The 26,055-nt window shown below is 41.5% G+C and overlaps 1 protein-coding gene across 1 annotated transcript in view; it reads left to right on the top strand.

Moving 5' to 3' along the window:
- COL4A2 (collagen type IV alpha 2 chain) overlaps window positions 1–24,733 on the top strand; it is a 141,752-nt gene extending 117,019 nt beyond the window's left edge. The window contains exons 28-48 of the mRNA XM_054271539.1: window positions 1,483–1,590; window positions 2,752–2,973; window positions 5,142–5,303; window positions 5,764–5,934; window positions 7,066–7,209; window positions 8,472–8,597; window positions 8,952–9,133; window positions 10,600–10,663; window positions 11,047–11,121; window positions 11,739–11,846; window positions 12,767–12,874; window positions 14,098–14,169; window positions 14,556–14,681; window positions 15,945–16,061; window positions 17,446–17,607; window positions 17,743–17,841; window positions 18,599–18,745; window positions 19,361–19,477; window positions 20,355–20,546; window positions 21,323–21,609; window positions 24,206–24,733. Of these exons, the coding sequence (XP_054127514.1) occupies window positions 1,483–1,590; window positions 2,752–2,973; window positions 5,142–5,303; window positions 5,764–5,934; window positions 7,066–7,209; window positions 8,472–8,597; window positions 8,952–9,133; window positions 10,600–10,663; window positions 11,047–11,121; window positions 11,739–11,846; window positions 12,767–12,874; window positions 14,098–14,169; window positions 14,556–14,681; window positions 15,945–16,061; window positions 17,446–17,607; window positions 17,743–17,841; window positions 18,599–18,745; window positions 19,361–19,477; window positions 20,355–20,546; window positions 21,323–21,609; window positions 24,206–24,460 (3,044 nt within the window). The 3' untranslated portion in view covers window positions 24,461–24,733. The remainder of the gene's footprint in view (window positions 1–1,482; window positions 1,591–2,751; window positions 2,974–5,141; window positions 5,304–5,763; window positions 5,935–7,065; window positions 7,210–8,471; window positions 8,598–8,951; window positions 9,134–10,599; window positions 10,664–11,046; window positions 11,122–11,738; window positions 11,847–12,766; window positions 12,875–14,097; window positions 14,170–14,555; window positions 14,682–15,944; window positions 16,062–17,445; window positions 17,608–17,742; window positions 17,842–18,598; window positions 18,746–19,360; window positions 19,478–20,354; window positions 20,547–21,322; window positions 21,610–24,205) is intronic.
- Window positions 24,734–26,055: the final 1,322 nt, after the last annotated feature.

Here is a 26,055-nt window from a genome sequence, read left to right as displayed (position 1 = left end):
CTCACATGGCTTTTTAATTAGTGCAATATTGAACAGAATTAATGAAAGCCAGTTATTGCAGATGGGAAACAAGACCAATATGCCATTTGGGTAAGAGGCACATGGGAGTTTTTCATTGAGACCTGAAAGCCTAAGATTTTCCTTTTGATTTCTTTCTGAGAAGTTACTTTTCATATAAGGGAGAGAAGAAATTTTCCTGTACAGCACTGAAGAGTCCTGTACAGCACAGTGAAATATTATACACACTGCATTGGCTGGTTATGTGCACCTTATTTCTCATTATTTAAAATGTTTCCTGCTCCCCTTCACAAATGATAGTTAAAACAACAAATAATCATGGTTAAATAATAAAAATTTCAGAAAACTGAAGTGGAAGAAAGTATCAAAATCCAGGTGATATTTTCCTTGGTTTGTCATAGTCAGGGATGGAGAGAAACTTGCTTTCAGTAATGAATAAATGAGTTGTAATTCATGGTGATGCTAAGCAACAACTTTTTAAATGTTAAAGCATGTTGTTGACCTTCAAGCCTGAGCTGGGACCTTATAAAGGTCAAAGTGCTGGGGAGCATAGTGGAACAAAGCATTTCCTAGGAATTATTTTCAAAGAACTTTACCAAAAATCTTGATCTTGTAATACAGTGGATAAACAAGACTCATGTAATAAAACTATTGCATGGAAAAATATATAATTTTATGAACATAACAAAGGAATGCTACAAAATGCTTGCAGGTTTTGACATGTTAAAAAACCAGTAATATTTGCCTTTACTGAAATGTAAAATACTGTATCACAAGGAAAGGAGGTATTATTTTAGCTGTTAGGAGAAAAATCAGTATGAACAAGAGGTCAGTGCCTTAAGAACTGGCACACCTTTTTTTTTTTTTCAGGGCACATCCTTTCTTTTACTAGGAAATCTCTAGACCTGTAATGTTACAAATATAGTAAGTAGGCTAGTTAATTTGTATTCAATTTGAAGGATTATTAGATCTAACCTTTAGCCTTACATTTCTGCTTCTTGGTTATCTAAGCCAGTCTGCTCTTGTTCTGTGATCAGTTTAGCAGGGAAAGGAAAATTTTTTCCTCCTACAGCATCTCATCTGTGCCCATTTCTGTGAACACTCTTTTTTGACATTGCCTTTTGACCTTAATCTAAAAGCCTTAATTTACAAAATATTGAAAAGCTCCAAAAGTCTGTGAAACCAATTATCTTTACCCTAGGAGTCTCCATATCATTAGTCTTTAAGTCAGGTTAATCCATGTTTGTAAAAGCACTTAACCTAGATTTTTGGTCCGTGTTTTGGGATCTTGAATACTTGTAAAGAGCTACTGTATAGCCCCATTAATTATTTTTTAAAGATTTCAGATTTGCATTCAGAAACACATCATGATGATACTTACTACTATCTTTTTTTACATTATATGCACATTTCTGTTTCGTTTGCTCTGATAACACTTTTGTACTTTCTTTTTATATAATTTAGGTGCAAAAGGTGCAAGAGGATTCCCAGGTGATCCAGGTCCAATGGGTTTTCCTGGGCTAAATGGTACACGAGGTGATCCAGGTCGGGAAGGATTCCCAGGTCCTCCAGGTATCTTGAAATAGTTACTCATTCTTTATATACTTTTGACCTTTTTACTTTTTCACTTAAACACAAATACTTGATTCTAGGTACATTTTCACTTATCTTCCCTTCTACATTGAATCAATAAGCCATTAGACAAAAATATTACTTAAATCCAGAAGTATTTCTTGCAACTTCCATAATCATGAAAAATTTCATAGATGTCAACCTTTTACACTCTGCTTTATTGTTCAAAATTATAAATGTGATTATAAAAATTCATTAAATTCTCATAAAGAAATTCAATGACAAGATATTTTAGATTCCCAGTGCATTTTACTCATAATGATGATGAAGAAAGGAAGAAAATAATAGTATTAGTACTTCCATTTAATTCTTTCCAACATTAGTATAAATGAGCCTCTGTGTGTGCCACTGCACACGTGATTCATTCAGTGGCATGCACATACAAGCTGCAGTGGTTGTGTATGTTCGCAAATCATCAGTCAATCCATGAAGAATTACAGGAATTACCTCCAGAAACTACCACTTCCCTGTGGTTGACCAAGTTTATTTGAGAGAAATGGGTAATGAGTTATTTGGGGTTTTTTCTGTACCCCATTACAGAAGCCATTGATGCAACTTAATTTATGAGCTCTCTGGAAATTTTTTTGAGAGATCTGATTTCAAAGTCCTAAATCCTCAGAGATTCTAAAGTGTTGCAAACTTTCCCAAATCCAGTGCCAGGTGGTGCTTTGCCCTCAGGCAGCACATGGCCTGACAGTGTTCTCTGGACTCATCCACAGCATCTGTAGTAGCAACAGAGAAAGCAAAAGAGGAGCTGGTGCATGTCCTGGTACATCAAGGAATGCATCACACAACATGGCTCTGTGCAGCACAGGGCAGGACTACGAACCTCTATCTCCCCTGGTAAGCTCCACAGAGTGCTCTGATTGCTAAATTAGGGCTCCTAAATGGCTCCCAGGCCACAGGGAGCAATCCCCAGCAGTTTTCCATGCTTTCACCAATGCATGGGCTTAACTTTCAGTCTAGCTCCAGTTTTCCAGAGCACAAGAAGCCTTTACCTTGTCATTTGTGGGGATGGGAACATCATGCTGGTACATCTAGGATTTGAACTCCAACATTTGTAGTGAACTCTGTGATGCCTAGTTCCTGTTTTATTTATAGGTTTCACTGGACCCAGGGGAGACAGAGGCCCAAATGGGCTACCTGGACTGCAGGGACACCCAGGCCTTACAGGAAAATCTGGAGCTCCAGGAGCACCAGGACCGAAGGGCCTTCCTGGTGACGTTTTTGGAGCAGCAGCAGGGCCCCGAGGGGATGTCGGCCTCCCTGGCTTTCCAGGGCTGAAAGGTGCACCAGGAGATCAAGGAGTACCAGGAGCTAGAGGTAACAGCTTCTTCTAATAAAGAAAGGTTTGTCTAAGAGTTGATACAAATGCAGCCAAGTTGTAGGGATGTGAGAGTAGGAAGAGACCATGTTAGGATGCGTCAGAGGTACTGATGACCTCACTATTAATTCCCAGTGCCTGATGATATCCCAGTCTTCCACTTCTGTGGCAGCTGTTGCCAGCATGCCTGGCTCCTCTGAACACTTTCTGGAGATCCATTGTTTATGCTCAGCTGTCCTTCACACTGCTCTACATAAAATCAACTACAGGAGGATAGCAGAGAACCAGACTTTGCTCATCTTCGTTGCTTTCAGATGTACTGCTAATGTTTTTCCCTGTAGTTAAGGGAATGGTGGTGTTGCTATTATCCTCAATTTTCATTTACATACAGCAATAATACTGAGATTTTTTTTCCCACACCAAAAATGTCTGGGTATTGCATGGCTTTGCTGATCAGCACATTGCAGTAGTGCTGAATTTGTAAATTTTAGCTAAGAGGACAGAGAGTTTGGTAACTGCTAATAAGCTATTTTACCTTGACAGTTTTTGGGCACTCACAAATAAGAAAAAGATAGTATTATATACTTACTTATAACTTCAGGGTGTTCCTTTTCATTTGTTATGTCACAGACCATAAAAAATATGCTAAAATCCCTGCAGAAACCAGAGTTTCTCCACAAAATCTGATTTTTTCACTCTCTCAACTCTGTGAAGGACTTTCAAAAGCACATGTGGAATTTAGCATACCCTGCTACACAGTTTCAATTGCATTTGGACCCATAATTAAATTTCGGACTGCTGATTACCCCCTTTCCCTGTGTGGAACTGAGAAAGGAGTAGTAATTGTATGACTAGCTTGGAGCAAGGTCTATCACAGGAACTATTTTTGGATATCCTTTGCATGATTTTTAAAGAAAATAAATAAAGAAGAGCATCATCTTCTCAGTTATTTGAAGAGAGGAGAGTTGGTTTCACCTACAGTAGAGCCCCAGAGTGAATGAAAGGGATGAAAGCAGCTCTGTGGCCTTTAACAAGTTTGAGAAAAGGCAGAAAACATCATTAACATTGCTGAAGAGGGGAAGAAATCCAGTTTTGTTTGAAAAAAAATAATATGGTGTGACTTTGCACCCTCTTTGTAAGCATTTTTGTAGAACTAAGTTTTAAATAGTAAAAAATACAGTGAAAATAAAAAGCATTACTAGTTTGTCTATTCTTAATTTATTTTACAGTTCTGACAGAAGGGCTCCAGATAGCATGTGAATTTTTCTACAAGTATGAATTTTTAAAATTTTACATTAAATTACTAGGAATTTATTTATACCCCCTTTGTCACTTCACTCAGAATAGCAAACTAAAGCCTGTATGCTGTTGTTGAGAAAACCCACTTTAAATGACCACAGTTATAAAGCTCTTTAAACTACAGTCAAGCCAATGGACCTACACTCATGCAAAACCTGAAGAAAGATAAAGAGATCCACTTGACCTGGATTTTAAATGCCATATACTATTTGTATGGTGCTGCTTCTCCCATCTGAATGAAAAACGGGCATTATCTTTTTAAAACTTAACACCCTCTTTGCTGGTTTATGGTAGAGTCATAATTTTTCACCCAGTGCATGTAGTCAAACTTAGGGCCTTTTTGCTTAGGAATTTGTATCAGTCTTACAGAAATGCCTTGTAACGACCTTACATGAAAATTTCTAAACAAAAACACAGATCCCACCATCTGCCTTAAATGTTACTTTTCCTGCCTATAAAATTTTAGAAAAGATACATAGCATTATTTCAGTGGTTCAGTCAGCCGCTTGATTCAGTTCTTACTAATATATATGTGACAGGGATATCAGGAATAACAGAGTTATTGGGATTAAAATGGAAAGATTGGGATTAAAACTGAAAGAGACCTGCATGTATATCCACATGGTGCCAAATCGTTATCATTCATTTGAAATAGTCAATCAGTCTATCTGATGCAAATATTGAGATCATTGGTGGTAACATCAATTATTTTAAATCTAAAGACCAGTCCTTTAATTTGCTTTTCCTGTTCTCATTGAATTTTCAAAGGCAAAACACACCCTGGAAGCCGAGGGTGTACACAGAGGAAATATATAAAAACATGTTCTCTGCATATGATGCTCTCTAACGCATAATTTTGGTCTTTTAGGAGCGGATGGTAGCCCAGGTTCGCCAGGAGCCAAAGGAGATCCAGGGCCACAAGGTCTCCCTGGTTTGATGGGATTACCAGGAACACCAGGAACACGTGGATTCCCAGGTCCACCAGGAAACCGTGGGCCAGATGGTGGCCCTGGCTCTCAAGGACCTCTCGGTGAGGAAGTAGCGCAGTCCTGTGTCATTCCTCTTGATAGTCCTCTGTGGCAGGGCCACTGTAAGGTTTCCACAGCTGAGAGTTAAGTTTGGGGATGATCTTCACAAGCAGAGCTGCTGCTTTTCTTTCTGTAGCCACCTACCAAGTCAGGCAGACTGGAAAAAGGAAGCCACCAAATGAGTGTAGGCTTATGGAAAAGGGGCTTAATTATTGAATTAAAGAAGAGGGGAAGATCCTGTTGCAAGTGGGCGTGGAACCAAACTGATAGCGAGGCCGGTTCATGTTGATGAGCTACTTTATCTTTACAATAACTTCTGCAATTCTTTGATGAAAAAAATCCTGATTTCTCTGCTTTGATGTGGAGTTGATAGGACAGCAGTTTTCTCCCTCTTGAACTGCCTTGTAGGAAATCTATGTCCAAACCTCCTTTAATCTCCCTGTTCTCACATTTACACAACAGGTCCACCTGGTGCTAGGGGAGAAGATGGTGAGCAAGGTTTTCCTGGCCCCGTGGGCCTGAAGGGTCTGTCTGGTGACAAAGGTGACATGGGTCACACGGGACTGCCAGGTATACGTGGTGTGACTGGTCCCCCTGGCATAAGTGGAATGGATGGCTTTCCAGGAGATAAAGGTGAGTTCTGGACTGCTGCTTTGAAAGCAGTGCTTGATTAAAGCTTTTCTGTGCAGACATGAACCAGACATATTCTCTGCTGGTCTCCCTCTAGTTAAAACAGTAGAATTAGGATCATGTGCCTAATACATTCCAAAATCACTGCCCGTTTTCCACTGTGTTGGGCTTGGCACAGTGCTAGCTTGTGATATGCAGCCCTATTTAGAAGAGCAATGGCTGGTTTATTTCTCATTTTAAAAATTACACAGTATTTACTGTTTTCTCTCTAAAAGTCTTACCCTTGTCCTAGTCCCATTGATCCTCAGTGAAATGTAAGAGATGTTTCCTTAAACATTGGTTTCAAAGTTTTTTAAAGCTGGGAGCTGTGAACTGAGCAATGCCAGACACAGGACCTCAATGGTGACTTTAAGACACTGATGTTATGTTGAGAATGTGAGATTCTCACCTACCAGTCACAAGAAAACACAACTGTGTAATGCACATTGCCTACACCACACACAGGGAGTTTCAACAGGGTTCAACTCCATGTGAAGCTAAGCTGAGCACAAAGCATGCTTAAAAATGCATGTTGCAGTTCCATCAGTTGGAAAGACAGGACCAGACTAGCTCTGAGATCAGCTCTCATTTGAGAGAAATTAAGATCTGTTTGTTAGCATTACACATGTAAAACAGCATTCTCTTGTTTAGAAAAGAGAAATAGGAAATTTTTGGTGAGAAAGGACTAGCCAGTCCTAGACCCATGATTTGTATGTCTACCTGTAGACTGGGCTGACTACAAGCCTTATGTGGAACTAGGTACATATCTCGAGCTCATCTCTAGGAGAGGGGTTGTACTGATCTCTCAGAAGAAGGCAGTAAGTTCTGATCATCTCCACAACACCTCTTCTTGGCCACTTGAGGCAGGTTTGTGTACTTCTGAGAGCACGCTACCTCAGGAGCTCTGCTACCTCTTAGAGAGCTTGGGTGCCTGCTCCAGACACACAGATTGCTGTAGGCATCCAGGCACCCAAACAATAGCTACTGCTGCACTGAAGTTTTCATACCATTTTAGGCATGTGTTGTTCGTTCATATTTACTTAATTTGCAGAAATCTGAGTGAAGTAACACTTCTCTTCCCCTTCTTTCTTAAAGGCTTGAAAGGTTCCCCCGGCATTGATGGTTTCAAAGGCATGACAGGCCTAAAAGGAAGACCAGGCATCAAGGGAATCAAAGGAGAATTTGGCCCATTTGGGGCTCAGGGAGATAAAGGCTCACAGGGTGCACGTGGCTTCAAAGGTATTTGCTTATGGGGGGTACTAGTGTGTTTGCTCTTCACATCTGCAGAACTATTTTACAAAGAAGACACATTTTTCACATGTTAAATTTAGCTCAGACATTCCTCCACCTATTTCACACATGGGCCTCTGGCCAAGAGGCCTGGATTTTAGACTCAGGGAAAGATTACTTCTTTACACACTTAAGGCTGGAGACAAATATCTAATTACTCATCTGAACTCAGATAGTGGCACTCCTGGACATGTGCAGAAGTCATGAGAGCATTTTCCCAGGAAGCCTAAGATGTTTGGGGGAGAATATTTAGATTTTTCTCCAGTTGCACTGTAAAGACAGTTAAATATTCAGAAAAACAGGCAATTAAGTAGTTAAAATTATGTAGTTAAAAGTCACAAATATTATTAAAAACTTAAAAGTTACAAACATTCAGCTGGTATTGTTGGTGAAATGGAAACTGTAACTCAGTCCTCTTTTGATTACGCACAATTGCCTTTAAATAAATGTTTTGCCACAAGACCAAAATGTTCTTTCTAGGGACCCTGAGATTGGTATTTTTTACAAAAGTGTCTGCAATTCAGAGGTTGCAGAACAGTGTCCCAGCAACAGTCTCAGCAAAAGACATGTGTGAAAACAGCCCCTGTGAAGAGAAGTGCAAATACACTTCTTGTTGAAGAAATATGAGACAGTGCATAATCATAGGAGACAAGTCTGGGTTACTGGCCTGTGTCTGCACGCCACAAAGAACTAAAGGCACTCATAGAGTCTGTATGGGTCCCTTCTTCTGGATATTTACTGATATCACCTAATAAATTCAAGAAAATGAACACTATAGCTGGTCACAAATCCAAACACTTTCTTTTGCTCAAGGCGTTTTGATTGAGAGTTTCCTTTGCACTAGAACTAAACTACTTTTCTGTGCTTTCTCCATTGTGCTTCTTGGGTTTTTTAATAAACCATGATTTTGGGGCTTTTTTATAAAAACATGATTCCTAACTGATCTACTGAGAGATAAATTATCTATCACAGAGGAGTCTGGGTCCAACTCCCAGGATTTTATGTACAAAAGTTTAACTTAGTTTTCATGTTTTCTTAAGCGTGACTCTTCCACTGCCATGTTGTACTGACACATGTTACTTTTCATGCAAATAGATTTTCTGTAGCTTGTGCAAGGTCAATCCTTTTTTCTAATTCACTCTTCTGTTCACTTTTTCTGACCATGCTGCTGACTAGCATTTTGTAACATGGTTGGGCTTTTTACCCTTCAGGTGACCGTGGGGATCAGGGCCCCCCAGGAGACCCTCCAAAGCTCATGCCCAGCATGATGATGGAAGTTAAAGGTGAAAAAGGAGATGCTGGAGAAAGGGGCACAAAGGGATTCTTTGGCTTAAAAGGTCAGTGGCCATAGTAAAACAAGGCAAGCACATTCAGAACTCTCATTTAGTGCTTTTTCTCAGCTACCAAATTAAACATTCCCTGTTCATTGTACCACTTGGCTGCAGCCTCCCCAGCAAGGTCTCTGACACAAGAACCTGAGCTCCTGGATGCATTTCACAGAGTCACCCCTAAGGAAAGCTTTGAGGGATGATGTGTGTGTGCATGTGTGTGTTTGTGTGTGTTTGTGTGTGTTGCCTTGTACAGCACATTGTGGTGCCATTTTTCAAGAAGACCAGTAGCAAGAAAACTTCTTACACACAAGCCTACATGTCAGTCTTCCCTTATTTATTTTTCTTCTTCCCTGCCTGCAGGTAGCAAGGGAATGCCAGGCCTTCCTGGAAAGACAGGAACCCCAGGGTCCCCTGGGCATCCCAGCTACGTGGCTGGTGTGAAAGGAGACATCGGCGCGAAAGGGCTGACAGGTGTGAAAGGATATCCTGGTCCTGCTGGTTCTCCTGGCATCAGAGGCTTCCCTGGCACGACAGGAGTCAGGGTGAGTTCATGCACATGAGGGAATAAGGGTGTCCTTGTGCTGGCATTCAGCTTCTCAGGAAGTGGCATTCACCCCTTGAAATTTTGCTGAACAACAGCAGTGCAAAGATAAAAATGCCATAAGCATTGGATGAATAGAACAAATACTTTTGCTTGCTCCCTCCAACATTCATCAGGCAGAGTTATTTCTTTTCCCATTGTGAGACATCCAAATTTCATATGCCGGCATTTTGCCAGTGACGACCCAGATGGTTCCTTCTAGATCTTTGATCCTGTTGCCACAGCTGCTGGTAAAAATTATCCTCAGTGTTGGGCTTATTTTTCCCTTTGTCCCAGGACTTAATGGTATCACTGCCAAAAGTCACTTACCTAACAGTAAAAGAGCCTAAGAATCTTAGCTTCTAGAGGGCAATTCATTGTAATTCACTCTGGCTGCAAAATAAGTTACACTGGAAGAAATAAAAGCTTAGAAAAGGCCTGACAGTAGATTCATAGACATCATTTATTTAAGAGACACAAAAACTATGTCCCTTTCTCAGGTTCTCTTTGCCTTCAGATTTCAGTAAGATTTTTTTTTAACCAAGGACTGCAGGACTGTTATGGTTTAACCTCAGCCAGAATCTAAGCCCAATCTGGTCACTTGCTCCCCCACACATCCCCAACAGGATGGGTAGAAGAGAATTGGAAGGGTAAAAGTGAGAGAACTTGTGGATAAGAACAGTTTTAGAATTGAAATAAACTACAATAACAATAAATAATAATAGTAGTAGTAGTAGTAATAATAATAATCATAATCATAATCATAATCATAATATAACAATGATAGATAAATGAAACCCAAGAAAGACAAGTGATACAAATGAAAACTATTGCCCACCACCAACTGGCTGATGCCCAGCCGATCCCCAAGCATTGTTACCCCCCAGTCCACCATGCCCCTGCCTTACATGCTGAGCATGAGGCCATAGTGTGGGACATCCATTGGGTCAGTTGGGATCAGCTGTCCCAGCTGTGTCCTCTCCCAAATCCTTGCTCACCCCCAGCCTGCTCACTGGCAGGGTGGAGTGACAAGCAAAAAATGTCCTGACACGGTGTAAGCACAGTTCAGTAGGAATGAAAACATCCCTGTGTTATCAACAGTGTTTCCAGCACAAATCCAAAACACAGTCCTGTACTGGCTACTGTGAAAAAAAATAACTCTTTCCCAGCCAAAACCAGCACAAGGACTCACTGCTGTATATGCATAATGCTCAATTTTAAACTTAAGCCTTTGCAAACATAACTTGTCCCTTGGTTGGTACTGATTTAGATTAACAGACTGCTGCCACGTTACTCTATAAAGTACTACAGAAACTCAAAAGTGGTACTTTTAATAACCTTTTTTTAGTATTTCCAAAGTCAGCTGCTTGGAAGGTTGAATAAATCCTCATCTTCACTAACTGATGCTTGTTTTCTATCATACGATAGGGAGAAAAGGGCATTCCAGGAATTTCAGGCCATTTTGGTACTCCTGGCTCACATGGAGAAATAGGTGAGTTTGTTCTTTTATCTGAGCATTCTCTGTATTCATCACCCATCAAATACTTGACATTAAGTTCTGAGGGGTCTCAGTGTGTCTGCAATCTCAGAGTCCTTCTGCAGTCTTACAGAGTGATATTGTAGGTGTGGAAGACTCTAAAAAGGTTAATACTGTTCATTTCATGCAACACGTGCTGTCCATGGATAAACCCTCCTGTGGCAAGGAGGGAGGCTGCTGCTGACACTTTTTTGCTGTCTTTAATTTACTTCTCTTTTATTCTACAAAGACAATAGTTGCAGAATTTTGCCTCTGAAGTTGCAATTCCTTCAAAACAACAGGAAGTACTGTTTAAATTAAAGCCTTACCACTCATGTGTTCATTTTTGTTTGAAACAGGTGATCGGGGAGACACTATAAACTTACCAGGAATGCCAGGCCTGAAAGGGGAAGTTGGTGTGCCAGGCTTAACAGGTATTCATTTCACAGTTGCTCTCTGAATGTATTTCTTTTCACATAACAAAGTTCCCAGAGGAAGGGAGGGGGAGCTTTCCATGGGCTTTTGGTGGCTCTTGAACCTGTGTTCTCATGACAGCTCCTGGAGATGTTCATCTTTTCTTTACTGAAATTAATATGTGTTATATTTACCTCTTCAACTCAAAGTACCATTATTGCAGTAAACATCATCACTGGCAACTCCAATAAACATTTCTGTATAATTTGTTTTGCTGTTGATGACAAAAGGAGCATTATCAGGCCATGATTCTAGAAGGTGGGATAGCAAAGTCTTGTAGATTTTGGATTGAGTTGTTAGGTAGTATATTAAATTTCCCTGTATGTGCAATGTACTTGAACATCATTAGTGTTGAATATGAATTCCACATAATTTGGGATCACTTTTAAAAACAGGTTTAATGATCATTTGGCCAGAGGACTGTTCATGCTCCCAGATTATGTAAGCACCCTGACTAGAAGAATGTCTTTGTGTGGCAAGACCAGGACCCATTCAGTAGCCAAGTTCATGTTATGCTCGTTTGCTTAAAAGAACATTAAAGGAATTAAAACAACATACTGGTTTTGTGGTTTTCCAGGCATAAGAGGAGGTGTGGGACCAAAAGGAGAAGGTGGTGATCCTGGTTTCCCTGGCATTGAAGGTCTCAAGGGCACACAGGGTGTCCCTGGCTCTGTGGGACAAGAAGGTAAAATATTCTTTTTAATACTCCAAAGAATAACATTGTTTAAGAGGACAAAGAAAAGTACCCTTTCCATCAAAAGAAAGTAGTTAAGTTTTTAATATGCTTAGCATTCTGTAAATTGGTGAGGAGCAGTGACAAGGATGTGAAAACAGCAGAAGTTAAGAGGAAATTGCAAAAACTTTACTTGATACCAGTTTTTCCTTTTCTATAGCAACCATGTGTCCAGTCAAAGTGTTGATTGCTGCCATACTCAGGTATTCTAATGTCTCAATACTACAAGGAGTAGGCTTTTCAGTGACCTTTCCTGCCACAAATGAAATCACTATCTCCCAGGACACAGTTACAGAGCCTTTGAGCCAGGCTCATGGGCCAACTCTACAAGAGAAGCCAAGTGAGGTTCAGCTGTGGCTGGATCACACACTCAGGGCTTAAGAACATGTCCTATTGCAGGAGGATCATGGAAATGCTCTTTTAGAACAGTTGCTCCACATTTCTTCTCATTAGAGGGCCTAGAAACTCCAGCCAAGACTGGAAGAATTTCAACAGGTGCCTCACTGGGAAACATTTCTTGTCTGATCAGTGGGAAAGGCAAAACAAGTGCAGCAGAAGGGGAAAGTGACATGCACAGAAATGAAATCACTTGTAACTGGCAATAGAAGTCAAGTTGTTTTATTAGGAGGAGCCTGCTGTCTTTCTGAAGCTGACAGAAATTCGAAGTTTGTAATGAGCTGTTCTTTTATACTTTGTCTCTCCTACCTGTGCTCTTTTTGGTTTTCTTCCACTTGGATGAGCAGTGCAGTGCCATACAATGCCATCAAGAAGGGAAGGTCTTTATTTTTCTGCCTGGGAAAATGATAGTAGCACCAGTTTTGGTTGTTGGTTTTAAGGATGCTCATGAGCAATGATTCATTGTTGTCACGCAGGTTTGCCAGGACTGGTTGGCCCCCCAGGGCAGCAAGGAAACCCTGGGACTCCTGGACTTACAGGTCAAAAGGGAGCTCCTGGCTGGCCTGGCTTACCAGGACAAGCAGGTATTTGTACAGCTTCAGCTATTCAATCATTTCTGTGTGAGCACTTGCAAATGTTCTTTTGGAGTGAAGAAGAAGAAAGGGGGGTTTTGCAGTTCAGAGTGGCAGAGTTTCCTGTACTAAAATATTTGTTCCTCACAAAGTCTAAGTGTATTAACAATGAGATGTGGTTGCTGATTTATGGCTTCTGGTGTCTTTTCAGCTCCTTTTAGCTGTTGATGACCTCTTCAACTAGGAAAGCAGTTTGCAAGAAACATTTTTGTTTTTCGTGACAGTTAGGAAGAAAAAAAGCAATAAAAATTATTAAACATGCATCAAGGGTAGTAATATACAATATGAGAATATTATAATGTGGCATTAGATAGTAAGCAATGTATTTGTTCTGCATCATCAGCAAAAACTTTTAACTGATTCAATATCTGGTTTCAAGAATAAATTACTTATGGTTTAGACAGAACTGTGCTGTGAAAATGAAGCTGTTTGTATCACAGGATACAGAATCTCAATGGTTGCCACTTAATTCCTTAATATATTAAGGGAGATTTTTTTCTACCTTTCAGCCAGAAATCTTTTAGTAAGATTCTTCTATCTGAATATGCCTCAAAGCTAAGCTAATACAGTTATGAAGACTGCCTTTTTAGACAGTGAAGAGAGACAGACAGACACTTATTTTTCTGAGACTGAATAGTCCTCCAGAGCTCTGGCCATTGTCTAGCTTTAACATCATACTTACCACTTTGACAGGTACAAATAGATGGAATAAATTCTACCTGTAACAATAGTAACGGTAGCTATCAGACATTTTTTTAGAGTTTTGGGTTTTTTTTAAATGACACAGAATGAATTGCTCCTGAAGACAGCTTTATTATAACCACATTTAGAGTCTACAATTATGTCATAATTGTCTTGGCTTGAGGATTTTGGAAAACTAAATGGGTATTAAAAAAACTAAGGCAGCAAGACTGGAACTAATGACATGCTGCCAGATGGATCAGAGATATTTTTAAAAATATCTCTTGAGTAATGAGTTTATTGGATAAGAACAAAATTTGCCAATCACAAAACCATAGCGTGGTTTATTTCATAATAAACTGACAGTAATTAATTAATTTGCAAATAATACATCATATTTTAACATAGAATAGCATTTATTCAAGCATTTGATTTTTTTTTTTTGCCCAGGAATATATGCAGACTAATAAAAAGTTAATATAATTTTAAAACAGGCCAGCCTGGCTTCAGAGGAATCAGTGGACTGCATGGTTTACCAGGCACTAAGGGCTTACCAGGATCACCAGGTAAGTGAGGCTGTTACTCTGCCTGTTCACAGGCACAATATTGTGTTCTCTTCAAGTTTGGTCAGTGAGATCTCTGTAAGGCAACTTTTTTTAACTGTGTTCTTCAAAGCTTTGGAATGTGCTTCATTATTGTGGGCTCTGGCAAACAACTCATACACTATGTGCTATCCCACAGGTGGATCAGAACACAAGTTCAAATCATTGTTTCCTTCCTCTGATAAAGTTAAAACTTCAAGGCCTTTTTTCTCACCATGAGCCTTTTATCCAATGAGCCATTACAAACTCATGTATTTTGTAAATCCACATGCTCTGTACATGTACTTTAGCATGCACTGTTATATGCAGAAATGTTTCAGCTTTCCTCTTTATTCTGAACAACTCAACAGGTCCAGATGGGTACGGCTCTGCAGGTTTCCCAGGTCCAGTGGGGGACAAAGGAGAAGCAGGAGAGCCAAGCAGAGTGGAAGGCAGCCGAGGACCTCCAGGCCAGAAGGGAGAGAGAGGTGTTCCAGGTCTGTGCTCCAGAGAATGGCATCCACCTGTGACTTGTTATCTGTGGGTGTTAGAGATGTCACAAAATACACTGTGGGGTACACAGGTGAATAGGTGAACTCCCGAAGCCAGGGAGGTCACTGTTTGGAGTTTGTGCTGCAGCTCAGCCAGCCCTTGCTCAGGATCAGCAGCGTGTGTTCCCCAGTGCTGCACAGCCTGGCTGCCTCCCCATCGTGTAGCACCCACTGGGCTCAGCAAGCTGCAAATGCCAGAGCTACTCTCAGCCATCAGCTCCCCAAATATTTTCAATCGAGTTCTGGTTACACAAAAGCTCTTTGTGTTCAAACCTGTCCATATTTCCCTTTCTCCTGAAAGCCTCACTGCCTCTCAATGTGTGATGGTCCTGCTGGCACCTCGGGGGCTCTGTTCCCATACCCAGTGCTTTGCTGGTGCCATCTACCCCTTGTGCAGAGTAAGCTCCAGCCCTCTGTGCTGTAGCAGACTGTGCTCATCTCAGAATGGGTCACCACCTGGTTTTCATCCATCAAGAAGCCACCAGACTGATGTTATGAACAAATAAACTAATTACATATGTTTTGGGGGGGGTTGTTTTTTAAACAAAGCCTTTGCCTGCTTGGTTCAATGGTTCATACGTATTCTTTTGTGTTACATATTCTTTTATTGTTACTAACATGCTATGCCATCTCAAACACCATTCAGAGATTTATTATCAAGCATTCAAAAAAACAGCTTACCTCATTCATTTTTATTTGTCACAATTATAAACAGAAGGTCAAATTCCTAACAAAAGAATAATCTGGTATTGGTAGGGCAGATTTTTGACCGCTTAACAATTTTTCATCTCTAGAGAACTTCTTGGATTTGAACTTTTGGTTTTAACTCACGCCAGATAATGCTAATTGTCAGCCCTGACCCTGCAGGCACAGAAGAACAAAGCTGCTTTCCTGCCTGCTTCAGTATACCCATTATATTTTGAGTATTTCCTATCTTGAAATAATACTTTACCTGGCAGACACAAGATTATTAGTATTCAACACAGTGAAATGTAATTTGCTATCCAGAGAGCTTTGGCAGAGGACAGTATTTGGTTCTTTAAAAAAAAAAAACTTCCACAGCATCATCTGAAAAAGTAAAACAAAAATCAGTGGGAACTGCAGGTGTTTTCTGTTTTGAAAATCCCACTCCTTAGTCTAAGGTGAGTCATTTTAATTGCAATTGTGCATTTTTCTTACAGTATTAATTATTTCTTTTTTTCCCTTCAGGAGTCCCAGGAACCTTCGGTATTCCTGGGCAGGAAGGATTTCCAGGGCCCCCTGGGATTTCAAATATATCAGGATATCCTGGTGATAAAGGCTCCCCAGGTCTAGATGGAGTGCCAGGTAATTCATGCAACAGCAGTCATTGTTATTTCTGTCTTGAATCAGTAAAGTAGCCCTAAGTACAGCACTAAAATTGTTGAACAGAACTCATGGTAGATCAGATAATAGAGAGGTTATCAGATAGATAATAACCTCTTGAAAGCAAAAGGCAGTTCCTCCAGGTTGTCCTCATGGGAGGGTTTGATCTTCATGCAAATAACAGATTAAATAATCCAGAATTCTCTTGACAACTTTCAGAAGCATTATGCTACTCTGAAATCTGAGGTCTGTGGCAGACTTGCATGTCTATTAAATAGTCTTAGTCATTTACAAAATTCTCCTATGTGAAATGACCATGCAAGCTAAATTACACTGGAAACTATTAGCTCTCCCTTCTTAAAAATTCCTGTTGCTTATTGGACTGCACAGTCATTTCAAACTGCAGTGCCACTATGCAGAGCTTGTAGCAGAAGTTATTCCACTAACATCTTTATATGATGGATGGAAATTTTTGTGTAAACTCAGCGAAAACTTAGAGCAGACAAACCAGCTGAAAACCAACAAAATGCCTAGGCTTCCAAGTTTAAAGAGAATGTTAACTGGCCTGACTCTGCATACTGATTCCAACTCTCCAAGCAGTCAGGAGAGTGGAAACAGGAACACCATATCCCAGCCAAAATGGTGACACAAGTATGGCTCACTCTGACTTTGCCACATACATCTTGCAATCCCATCCTCATGGGATCCAGCCCCAAAAGGCAGCACAAGAGATGCCCCACTCAAAACTCTACATAGTAAGGGTAATTCTCTCCTCAGAAAAAAAGTCCAAATGTCTTGTAAGCAGCAGAGGTAACTGAAGAGAAACCTGCCAGGTTTAGGTTCAGGCAATATGAAATTCTGGAAAAAGGAGCTGTTCCCATCATTCCCAAGACAGCATGAAGTACTTATTTGGTTCCAGATGTTCAACTGAGCACTAAGATACACAGAACAGTAAGTCCTTGGCTCTGAGTCAGATACTTGCTGCTCTCTGATTTCGCTCTAGCTACTTGGATAATTTAGGATGAAGCAAGGAAACACCTAGGGAAGTGGGGCATTTGCTAGTGAAGGAATAGCTCATGGAAGGCTGTATCTCAGCAGGCACCCTATTTCTGCTGAAATCTTGCTTGAGATAACACTGTTTTGTGGGAGCTTCATACTCTAATTCCTCTGCCACTGCTGCCAGCCTGAGAGCAGGAGCAGGAATGCTGAATAAATCTGTCCCCTGCTTAAATTAAGGAAATAGAACCTGATGGGATACAGTTAGATAGTTCTGTTACTTTCCTGTGTGCCCAGATGTTAAGTATAAACAGATTACAATCTATATAATCTGTATAAACAGATTACAATCTTTATGTCCTCTAAACAGGCTATCCAGGACCACAGGGGCAGCCTGGAACACCTGCTCCACCAGGAAGCAAAGGAGAAAGTGGAGAAACAGGTAGGACTGGAGAAATCGGCCCAAAAGGAAGTAGAGGTGATCCTGGATTATTAGGAAGTCCTGGCCCTCCTGGATTCCCTGGACCAAAAGGTAAGGATGGGAAATGCTGATCGTGGCAGGAAGCAGGGGAGCCTTCTGTGCTACAGCAGCTTTAACACCATGACTTTTGCACTCACTTGATTTGTACTGAAATGCAATAATGCCACTTGTCATTTTACATTAAAGGTCCCAGGGGTGAACAAGGTGTCATTGGCTTTATGGGCACAGTAGGATTTCCAGGTGACCTGGGACCCATCGGACCCAAGGGGGATAGAGGAGTAACGGGTAAGTGTGTGCAGTCAGATGTGTGACTCCTGCTGAAACCACTCGTTCTGCAGCTCCACAGAGCTGATCTAACTGGCCCTGCTTTGAGCAGCAGGTTGGGCTTGGTGACCTCCAGAGCCCTCCATCCTGCATGAGTCTGTGAATTCTGGAAACTTCCAGGGAACAGATGCCTGAATTTAACATGAGAGTCAAGTTTTGGCTTTATGGATTTGACTTATATGAGGTGCCAACTCCAAAATCAGAGCCGCTTTTGCAGTCAATAAAAAGAAGGATTTATTGTCTAAATTAATCCTCCAGAGAAGACATCCTGAATATTTAAGGAGAGCTTTAAAATCCATCACTCCATCTGTACCATCACGTGTTTGTGTCTCTTGAAGCCCACCAAAAGACGGTGCTGCACCTCAGAGACTTGCAGCTGTTTGGGGGGAACTTCCCAGCTTCCTGTATCATAAATGAGGGAGCAGTAGCATCAATAATTTCCTTTTGCCTATCTGTGTACAATTCAGGTGAAGACAGTCTCTTGGAGATGATCCCATACTTGGAGATTGTCTCATCTTGGGCATCCCATACCCACACATATTTCCCCAATATAATACAGCTTCTGTACCCAAGCTGGTGAGTTGCAGACCATAGACCTCTCATGCATATGTAGCCAAGTAAGAGCAACATGTCTCTGGATGAAAGTACATTAAGGAAAAAATACAGGGTGGTTGGGGTTTTTCTAAATCAAACTATCTCATCCTGCTTCTAATGACAGGCTTCCAGGGACCTCCAGGCTCTCCTGGGCGAGCCCCTGATCCTCCAAGGCTGGTTGCTGAGCAAGGTTCACCAGGTCCCCGTGGAAGTATAGGACCTCAGGGAAGCCCAGGAGATATGGGACCTCAGGGCCCACCAGGAGATCCAGGTAGGAATCACACATTCAGACTGAAAGCTGTTCCCCTTAGCGGACTGAGGCCACCACAGCACTGATTTGATGCTCTTCTACTTTAAAGTCTGTAATCCAGAAAGGAGAGTTAATTTTTAGTCTTCCAAAGCTGAGACTTCAGCTTTCTTCGTCCTCTTAGCATTCAGAACATAAGCAAAACAGGAAATATGTTTGGCAACACTCCCAAAGCCAAAGCAACATCAGATAGGGATCTCATGCACATCAAGACTGAACATCTTTGGTGGAAAAGTGCACATCCTTGTGGGAGCACTGTCAGCTTGGGGAATAACGTAGCATCAGTGACGTGTAGAGCTGATGCACTGCACCTTTGGCCATGAGCCTCATCAGAGATAAGTGGTGCCAAGAGTGAAGGATTAAGGTTGTGGGACTCATGTAGTCTTGACCCCAGCAAGTCTTGACCCCCTTTCCAATGAACTTGGTGCTTTTTGCCTGAGGAAGTACCATAGGATCTTACCTTCAGTGCAAGCCCAGCAGACAGGACCAAACATACACAAGTAGAACTCATGTTAACAAAGTGGGATGGGCATGTTGATATGGCTGCAGTCACTGTGCTTACAACCATTGTTATATAAGGTTTCAGAGGCTCACCAGGAGAGCCAGGACTCCAGGGCAGGGGTGGCATTCCAGCTCCTCCTGGCTCCAGAGGGGAACAAGGAGGAATGGGATTTCAGGGTCCAGTGGGATTTGAAGGTAAGAAATATCACACAGCACTTTTTTCCTCTTTCCCATTTCTCTGCACTTCATCACTCTGCAGTTACTACTTCAATGGAAAGAAATGAGAGGAGAGAGAGGAGGGGGTGAGAGAAGAGGGCAGGGAGCAAAAGGAAGGTGGAGGAGGGGAGGGAAGGGGAGGAAAGCATCTGTTTTCATAGATACTTGACAAGGGACAACTAATTAAATGTTAAGAGTTACCTTAGAGCAGTATTTTCAGAATAAATTTTGATAGCTGTAAATATCAGTCCACTCATGAGTTTGTTTCATTCTGAGTGCATTTATTCTCTTTAAGTATTTTCAGCCTAGTGTTTAACTAACAGTTACATTCATGGAGATGAATGGCTGGGTAGGTGAGACTTGGATAGATGAAGTGGAAGGGAATGTGCCTGTAAAGGAAATACCTGTGTCCTTATCAAATCAAAGAGCAGAACTATTACTATCTTAGTTAGCTAAGCACACAAAAAAAAGGTATTTGCAGAGCATAGTTTCAAATGTATGAGTCAAATGCAAGAAGTCCAACAACCATTGGTTAATCTTGGACTAAGAAAATATTTTAAAGGGAAAATCCGCTCATCTCTGTATGCTCAAATTCATCAGAACTTTATTTGTGACTTTCCCTAGTTCTGCTGTGAAATTCATTATGTTAGAAACCAGGGAGCCTTATCCAGCAACTGTTATAATCCTAGAACTGCAGCTCTTCTAACAATAACTTACCATAAAGTAATTTAAAATTTAAAAAGGCATCATGCCATTAAGCTGTTTGTCAGCATGCTAGCTGGAATATCAGCTAGCACCATATCCTTTGTGGGAGCACAAACCCAGTTGGATTCTTTCTTTTCTGCTCTGCTCTAAGGCCAGCCGGGCCGGCCTGGCAGCCCTGGGCCGCCGGGCATGCCGGGCCGCAGTGTCAGCATGGGATACCTGCTGGTGAAGCACAGCCAGTCCGACCAAGAGCCCATGTGCCCAGTGGGCATGAACAAACTCTGGAGTGGATACAGCCTGCTGTATTTTGAAGGACAAGAGAAAGCACACAACCAGGATCTAGGTACGTACAAATACTGCTCGTTGTATTGCACTAAATAGTTTATTTAGTTGTTGTTTTCCACTGGGTTATTAGAGATTTGCACAGAGTAGTCTTTATATTGCACTGAATAGTTTATGTTATATCACACGGTTTGTTCTTTCCCCTCTCCTATCACACGGTTTCTCCCTCAGCCACCTCTGTCCCCATTACCCCCTGGTGGTGTATTCCCTGGTCAGTCCCTCCCCTCACCCCTCCCTGCTGGTATCCCACTGGCTGTGGTCCTCCTCCTCCACCCCCCATTCCCTGGGTATAAAAGTCTCCTGCCATGAGCCATGAGCCATGAGGTCTCTTCCCATGCGGGTTTTTCCATCTGGTGGTTCTCAAGACAATAAACAGAGGACATTCATCCCCACATGGAGAAGAGCACTTCTGGTCTTTTGCTTTCGTCCATGTAGGACTGTGTGGGCTGGGGTCAATAGCTGGCCAAAGTGGACCTAAACAGACTGGCCAGACGTGGTCTTACAGCTGCTGGCAGCAGCCTGGATTCCAAAGGCTGGGACTACAACAAACAGGCTTAGGAAGTACCAAAACGAGAATATAAAAACTACATGTCTTCATGGAGTGCCCCTCAGAGAGCTCCTGCAAATCATTAGTGTTGTTTGAGGGCACCTGTAAAGCCAGCAAAACATTCTGGACCACGGGGCTTTCCTGGCAGGTACTTGGGAAAGAGCAGAAAACTGGAAGTGTGCATTGTCTTCTGTGAGAATGATTGCCTTTTTCTTCTTCTTTTTGAACAGGGCTGGCTGGCTCGTGTTTGTCTCGCTTTAGCACCATGCCATTCCTCTACTGTAACCCTGGGGATATTTGCTACTATGCAAGTCGAAATGATAAATCCTACTGGCTCTCCACTACAGCACCTCTCCCAATGATGCCCGTGGCAGAAGAAGACATTAAGCCGTATATCAGTCGCTGCTCGGTCTGTGAGGCCCCAGCTGTGGCAATTGCTGTCCACAGCCAAGAAGCTTCTATTCCTCACTGCCCTGAAGGCTGGCGCAGTTTGTGGATCGGATATTCCTTCCTTATGGTATTGGGTCTCCAGGGTCACATTTTGTGCGGCAATGGGGTTTAAAATTGAGTGTTTGGTACTAGTGAGGCTGCTCTGCTTCAGAGGCAGCAAGACCAAAACCATGCATCATACTGGGGAACCAGGGAACTACAGAAGTAATTTCTAGGAAGATGAAAATTTCTGTGAATTTCAGAGAAAATTGTCTCTTGTCAGAGTAGCATCTGGAGACCTTACTTTATGTACAAAATAGCACTTCAGAACAGAACTAAAGGACAGCTGTGACTTAACAGATAAAATTACACTGAGATGCAACAGAAGCATACAGAGCATTGTCACAGCTAAAGATTTGGAGTTATTAACATACATCACTACTAAGACGCTGATCTAGGGGGAAAAAAGGAAAAGCAGCAACATTCTTTTTCCCTTCTTTTCGAAATTTAATAATTGATGGTGTTTTGGTCGAATATTTTGAAGCCAAAGTCTTTCACTTACTCTGGAAAGAGAGACAGCCTCTGATTGTTTTAAAAATTAAGTTTCAGTGTTGTTGGCAGTAAGGGCTGAGCTGTACATCCCATTGTGTACATGAGCTCTTCAATCTTGTGATCTTATAATTAGGAAATGGGATATTACAGAAAAACTTAGTGCTAGGTGTGCAGCAGGAGACCTACTGAAGGGCCCAACCTTTTTTTGCAAGACTGTACAGAGGGATAATATGAGCCCCAGAGAGCTTAGCATGGTAAAGAGCATCTAAAATGTCAGTGAATGGTCTGACAGATGCTCATTTTTCTGACTTGCTTGATGAACACAATGGTCAAAACCTGCAGCAGCATGCCCATGTTGTTAACTTTTTGAAGACTGGGCTGAATCCTGAAGTAAACAGTACTGGAAAAGAAACAAGATTTCTGTGGCAGAAGATATCATAAAAGAACAATAATCAGTCTTACCCACAAACCATTTGTATGTCAAAAGCCAAAAACTTAATTTTTCAGAAAATAAGATACAGGCAAATCCAAAATTAGGTACAGGGAAAAAAAATCCCTACATTTTGAGAGAGTAGGTCAAATTTTTTACCATCCCTGTGTTCGACCTTTCTTTTGCTTCTATAAAAAGCCCTGATACCAATCTCATAGTTCCTTCACAAGAATGCCAAGAATTAATTAAATATTTGCAGAGCCCCATGTAAACACTGAGCATTGTTAAGAGCAAAGTTGTCACCTTAGCAAGAACTTTTTGCCAGTACAAAGTCTGTCAGCACTGTGAGAAAAATCCCCATCTTCCCAGCTAGCTTGTGGAGCAAATGAAGTGTTTGGTGTATGCATTTTTGCTTCTCAGGCAACTGTGGAAGACGTAGAGCACACTTGTGGTTTTCTCAGAGTACATGCTGTTTTAATTCCTTGGCTTAAATTTGTCACCTCCTTCCCCTGAGTAAGGGACAATTCTCAGTCAGCACAGACACTGCCCAAAGAGAGAAGCCAGAGAAGTCAGTGAGATTTCATGTAGTGAGGGCACTCCACTATCACACATCCTATATGGGTAAGCACTGCAGGACGATAAAAAGCCGTAGTGAATATCAGAAGAGATATTATGGGCATAGAGTTGGAGCTTACAGACCAAGCATGGAATACCAGAGCTCAACCTGAGGTTGCCAAGCAGGGCTGCTCCCACACCAGGGCTCAAATAGCATCAGCAGGTTTTACTGTCTGCTTTCCAGCTCCAACTGCAGAGGCCTCTAATTTGAAATTATTTATGCTGCCTCTTACATTCCCTACATTTAAAAAACTGTTTAAGAACTTTATTTTCCAGCTGCTTTCTTTTATATTACAGATTCTTTCAGTTCCTAACAAAAAATCTACAGTATAACTTAAAAATACAGCTGTATATTTATTAAAGGGACAGAAAAAATGCCCATTTTGTTAGTAATGCCTTTGACAGAAGAAAAGCAACATTCAGTTCATTATCACAGAACCTGTCAAAGGCAACAGTTGAGTGGTGTAAAGATGCATGATTCTGGTGTAATTCACTGTTAAAAAAACATGTCATACAAGGAACTAGTTATTGTATAGAAGTTAATTCTGTTTCTGCAGTGCTCCTCACATGCAATGCAGAGTAAGCCTTTATAATTTGGGAAGTTTGAATTAAATATATGGTGAAAAATTGTTCTTAATGAGGACAGTAAAACAGAGGAGCAAGATGCACAGACAAGTTGTGGGAGGTCCATCCTTAGAGGTGTTAACAACTCTACAGCACCTTGGAGCAACTGAGGGCAGCTTTGGTGTGTCAGCTCCGGTTTGAGCAGGGAACTGGGGGAAGTGACCTCCAGTGGGCCCTTTCCACCTAAATGATTCTCCAATTCTAAGATTTCCAATAGTGAAAATCTTAACTACAGAAAAGATGTTTGTTAGAAGATTTCAAAGGGGCATCAGCATGTGGGCTAGCTGCTTTATATAGTTACAGCATAGGCAAACCCTCACACAGCTGCAGGTCTGGCCAACTTTCTGCTCTGGAGATAAGAATTGGGAGCAATTCTAGGGGTTTTTCTCTTTTCACACATGTGAGTTTATGGCAGCACTGCCGGAGGCTGCGCTCTGAACAGTGCCCTGCTTGTCTCCCTTAGCACACTGCTGCTGGTGATGAAGGTGGAGGACAGTCGCTGGTTTCCCCTGGGAGCTGCCTGGAGGATTTCAGGGCGACTCCTTTCATCGAATGCAACGGCGCCCGCGGAACCTGCCACTACTTTGCCAACAAATACAGCTTCTGGCTCACCACCATCGACCAGCCCTTCCAAAGCAAGCCCTCGGGAGACACACTCAAGGCAGGACTCATCCGAAGCCATATCAGCAGATGTCAAGTCTGTATGAAAAACTTATAGAGGTCTCTCACAGTATAAGGAACCTCCTTATCACGTAGTTCTTATACTGAGGAGCCTTCTGAGGTGGTTAGACAATTGAATAAATCATGTTGGTGCTTTTTTTAACTTATTACCTCAAAAGCTGAATGGAAAGTAATTTTTTAAATGTCTATAAAAGCAAGTTAAGTATAACACAAATTAAGTCGAACAGATCCAGTGGTGTATTCTCCCACTATGCAGAATATATACACATTTTTTGCTAGTCTAATATTACATCATTTGCCAAATGATAGAAATACAGCTTTGAAACACCGAAAAAACTTCAGTAATAAAAGGTTTCCTTGGTCAGATACCCACCACCTTTACCTGAAGAGAATATATGTATCTTTCTATTTACTGTATTTGTCACAACAGTGAACACTAACAGCTGCAGTTCCATAAATTAACACAGGATGATCTAAGTCCTAAATTGTTGCAAAATACTGAAAATATGCTGTGGTCCAAAATGCTCATGTCCAGCACTGAAACCTAATTTGCATTTTAGTATTTTCTGCTTGGTCATTTCAAACACACCCAACACCATCTTTTTTTTTTTTCCTCCCAAGCCTCACCATGCTTTAGCACTTAACCATTGCCAGTAACAAACCCCATAGGTTCCCAAAAACAGAAAATCACAAAATGCAACTCTTTCAGTTTGGTTAGAAGCCTACATGAAGAGGATTAGCATTTTATTTTACAAGCTTGATGGTGTTTTTCCTAGACATATCCCAAGCCAAACAATCCCTTGCTCCACCATGCTGTGGACATTTCATCTGTGTCACACCACCCCCACAGCAGCAGCAACTGGTTTTTCCATTGCACCTTTTTCTCTCCAAAATGAAGCCACTCATCACAAACAGGCTTTAGGGACATCATGTTGAAGCAGCACACAGGGTAGGGTGTGCAGGAGTGCTGGATCCCACATGACCCTCAAACACAGAACTGGCAGCCCTGCCAGCTGGCTCTTTAATGTGTCCTGTCCTGGCAGCTGGGGACAGGTGGCAGTGGGATGGCCACTGGCCACCATCCCAACCTGCACAGAGTCGTCCTTGCAAAAGCAAAGGGGAGGGAAGCAAGGCATTTATTTGGCATCATCCTTTCCTGTAGAAAAGGGGTGATAATTGCAAGAATGGCTAGTTCTTTCCTTCTGTAAAAAGAAACAATTTAGCCCAAAGTTGTCTGTCAGTGCTGCAAGCGAGGAGGGAAAAAAGGATCAGCTACAAATTTAATGTTCACATAATCTGATTAATATTTCTAGCAATGACAGTGATTTTTCAGTAACTCACCTCACTTCTGCTTCAGGTGCTTCTTGGCTTTTATTATTACATTCCAACCTCACTGTATCATAAATAAACCTTGTTTTTCTACATCTCTATTTGTTGGTGATTTCTATTTTGTAAACTGTGTTTTTCCATACAATGCATATGGACTACTCTGTTGAAATACTTTGTTTGCACTAAGGAATTAGAAAAGCACTCCCAGCAAACTCCTCCCACTGAAACTCAAACTCTTCAACCAGAGAACACTTGTTTGTTTCATTGCACTTAAAAAGATCTAAGAGGGAAGCTGTCTCTAAA

Source organism: Melozone crissalis, unplaced genomic scaffold (assembly GCF_028551555.1).
Source record: "Melozone crissalis strain CALT ecotype California unplaced genomic scaffold, PUWL_Pcris_2 ptg000013l_1, whole genome shotgun sequence".
In the NCBI taxonomy this organism is placed as follows: Eukaryota; Metazoa; Chordata; class Aves; order Passeriformes; family Passerellidae; genus Melozone; species Melozone crissalis.
The sequence above is the reverse complement of the archived record's forward strand: the minus strand, read 5'-3'. Positions and strand labels throughout refer to the sequence as shown.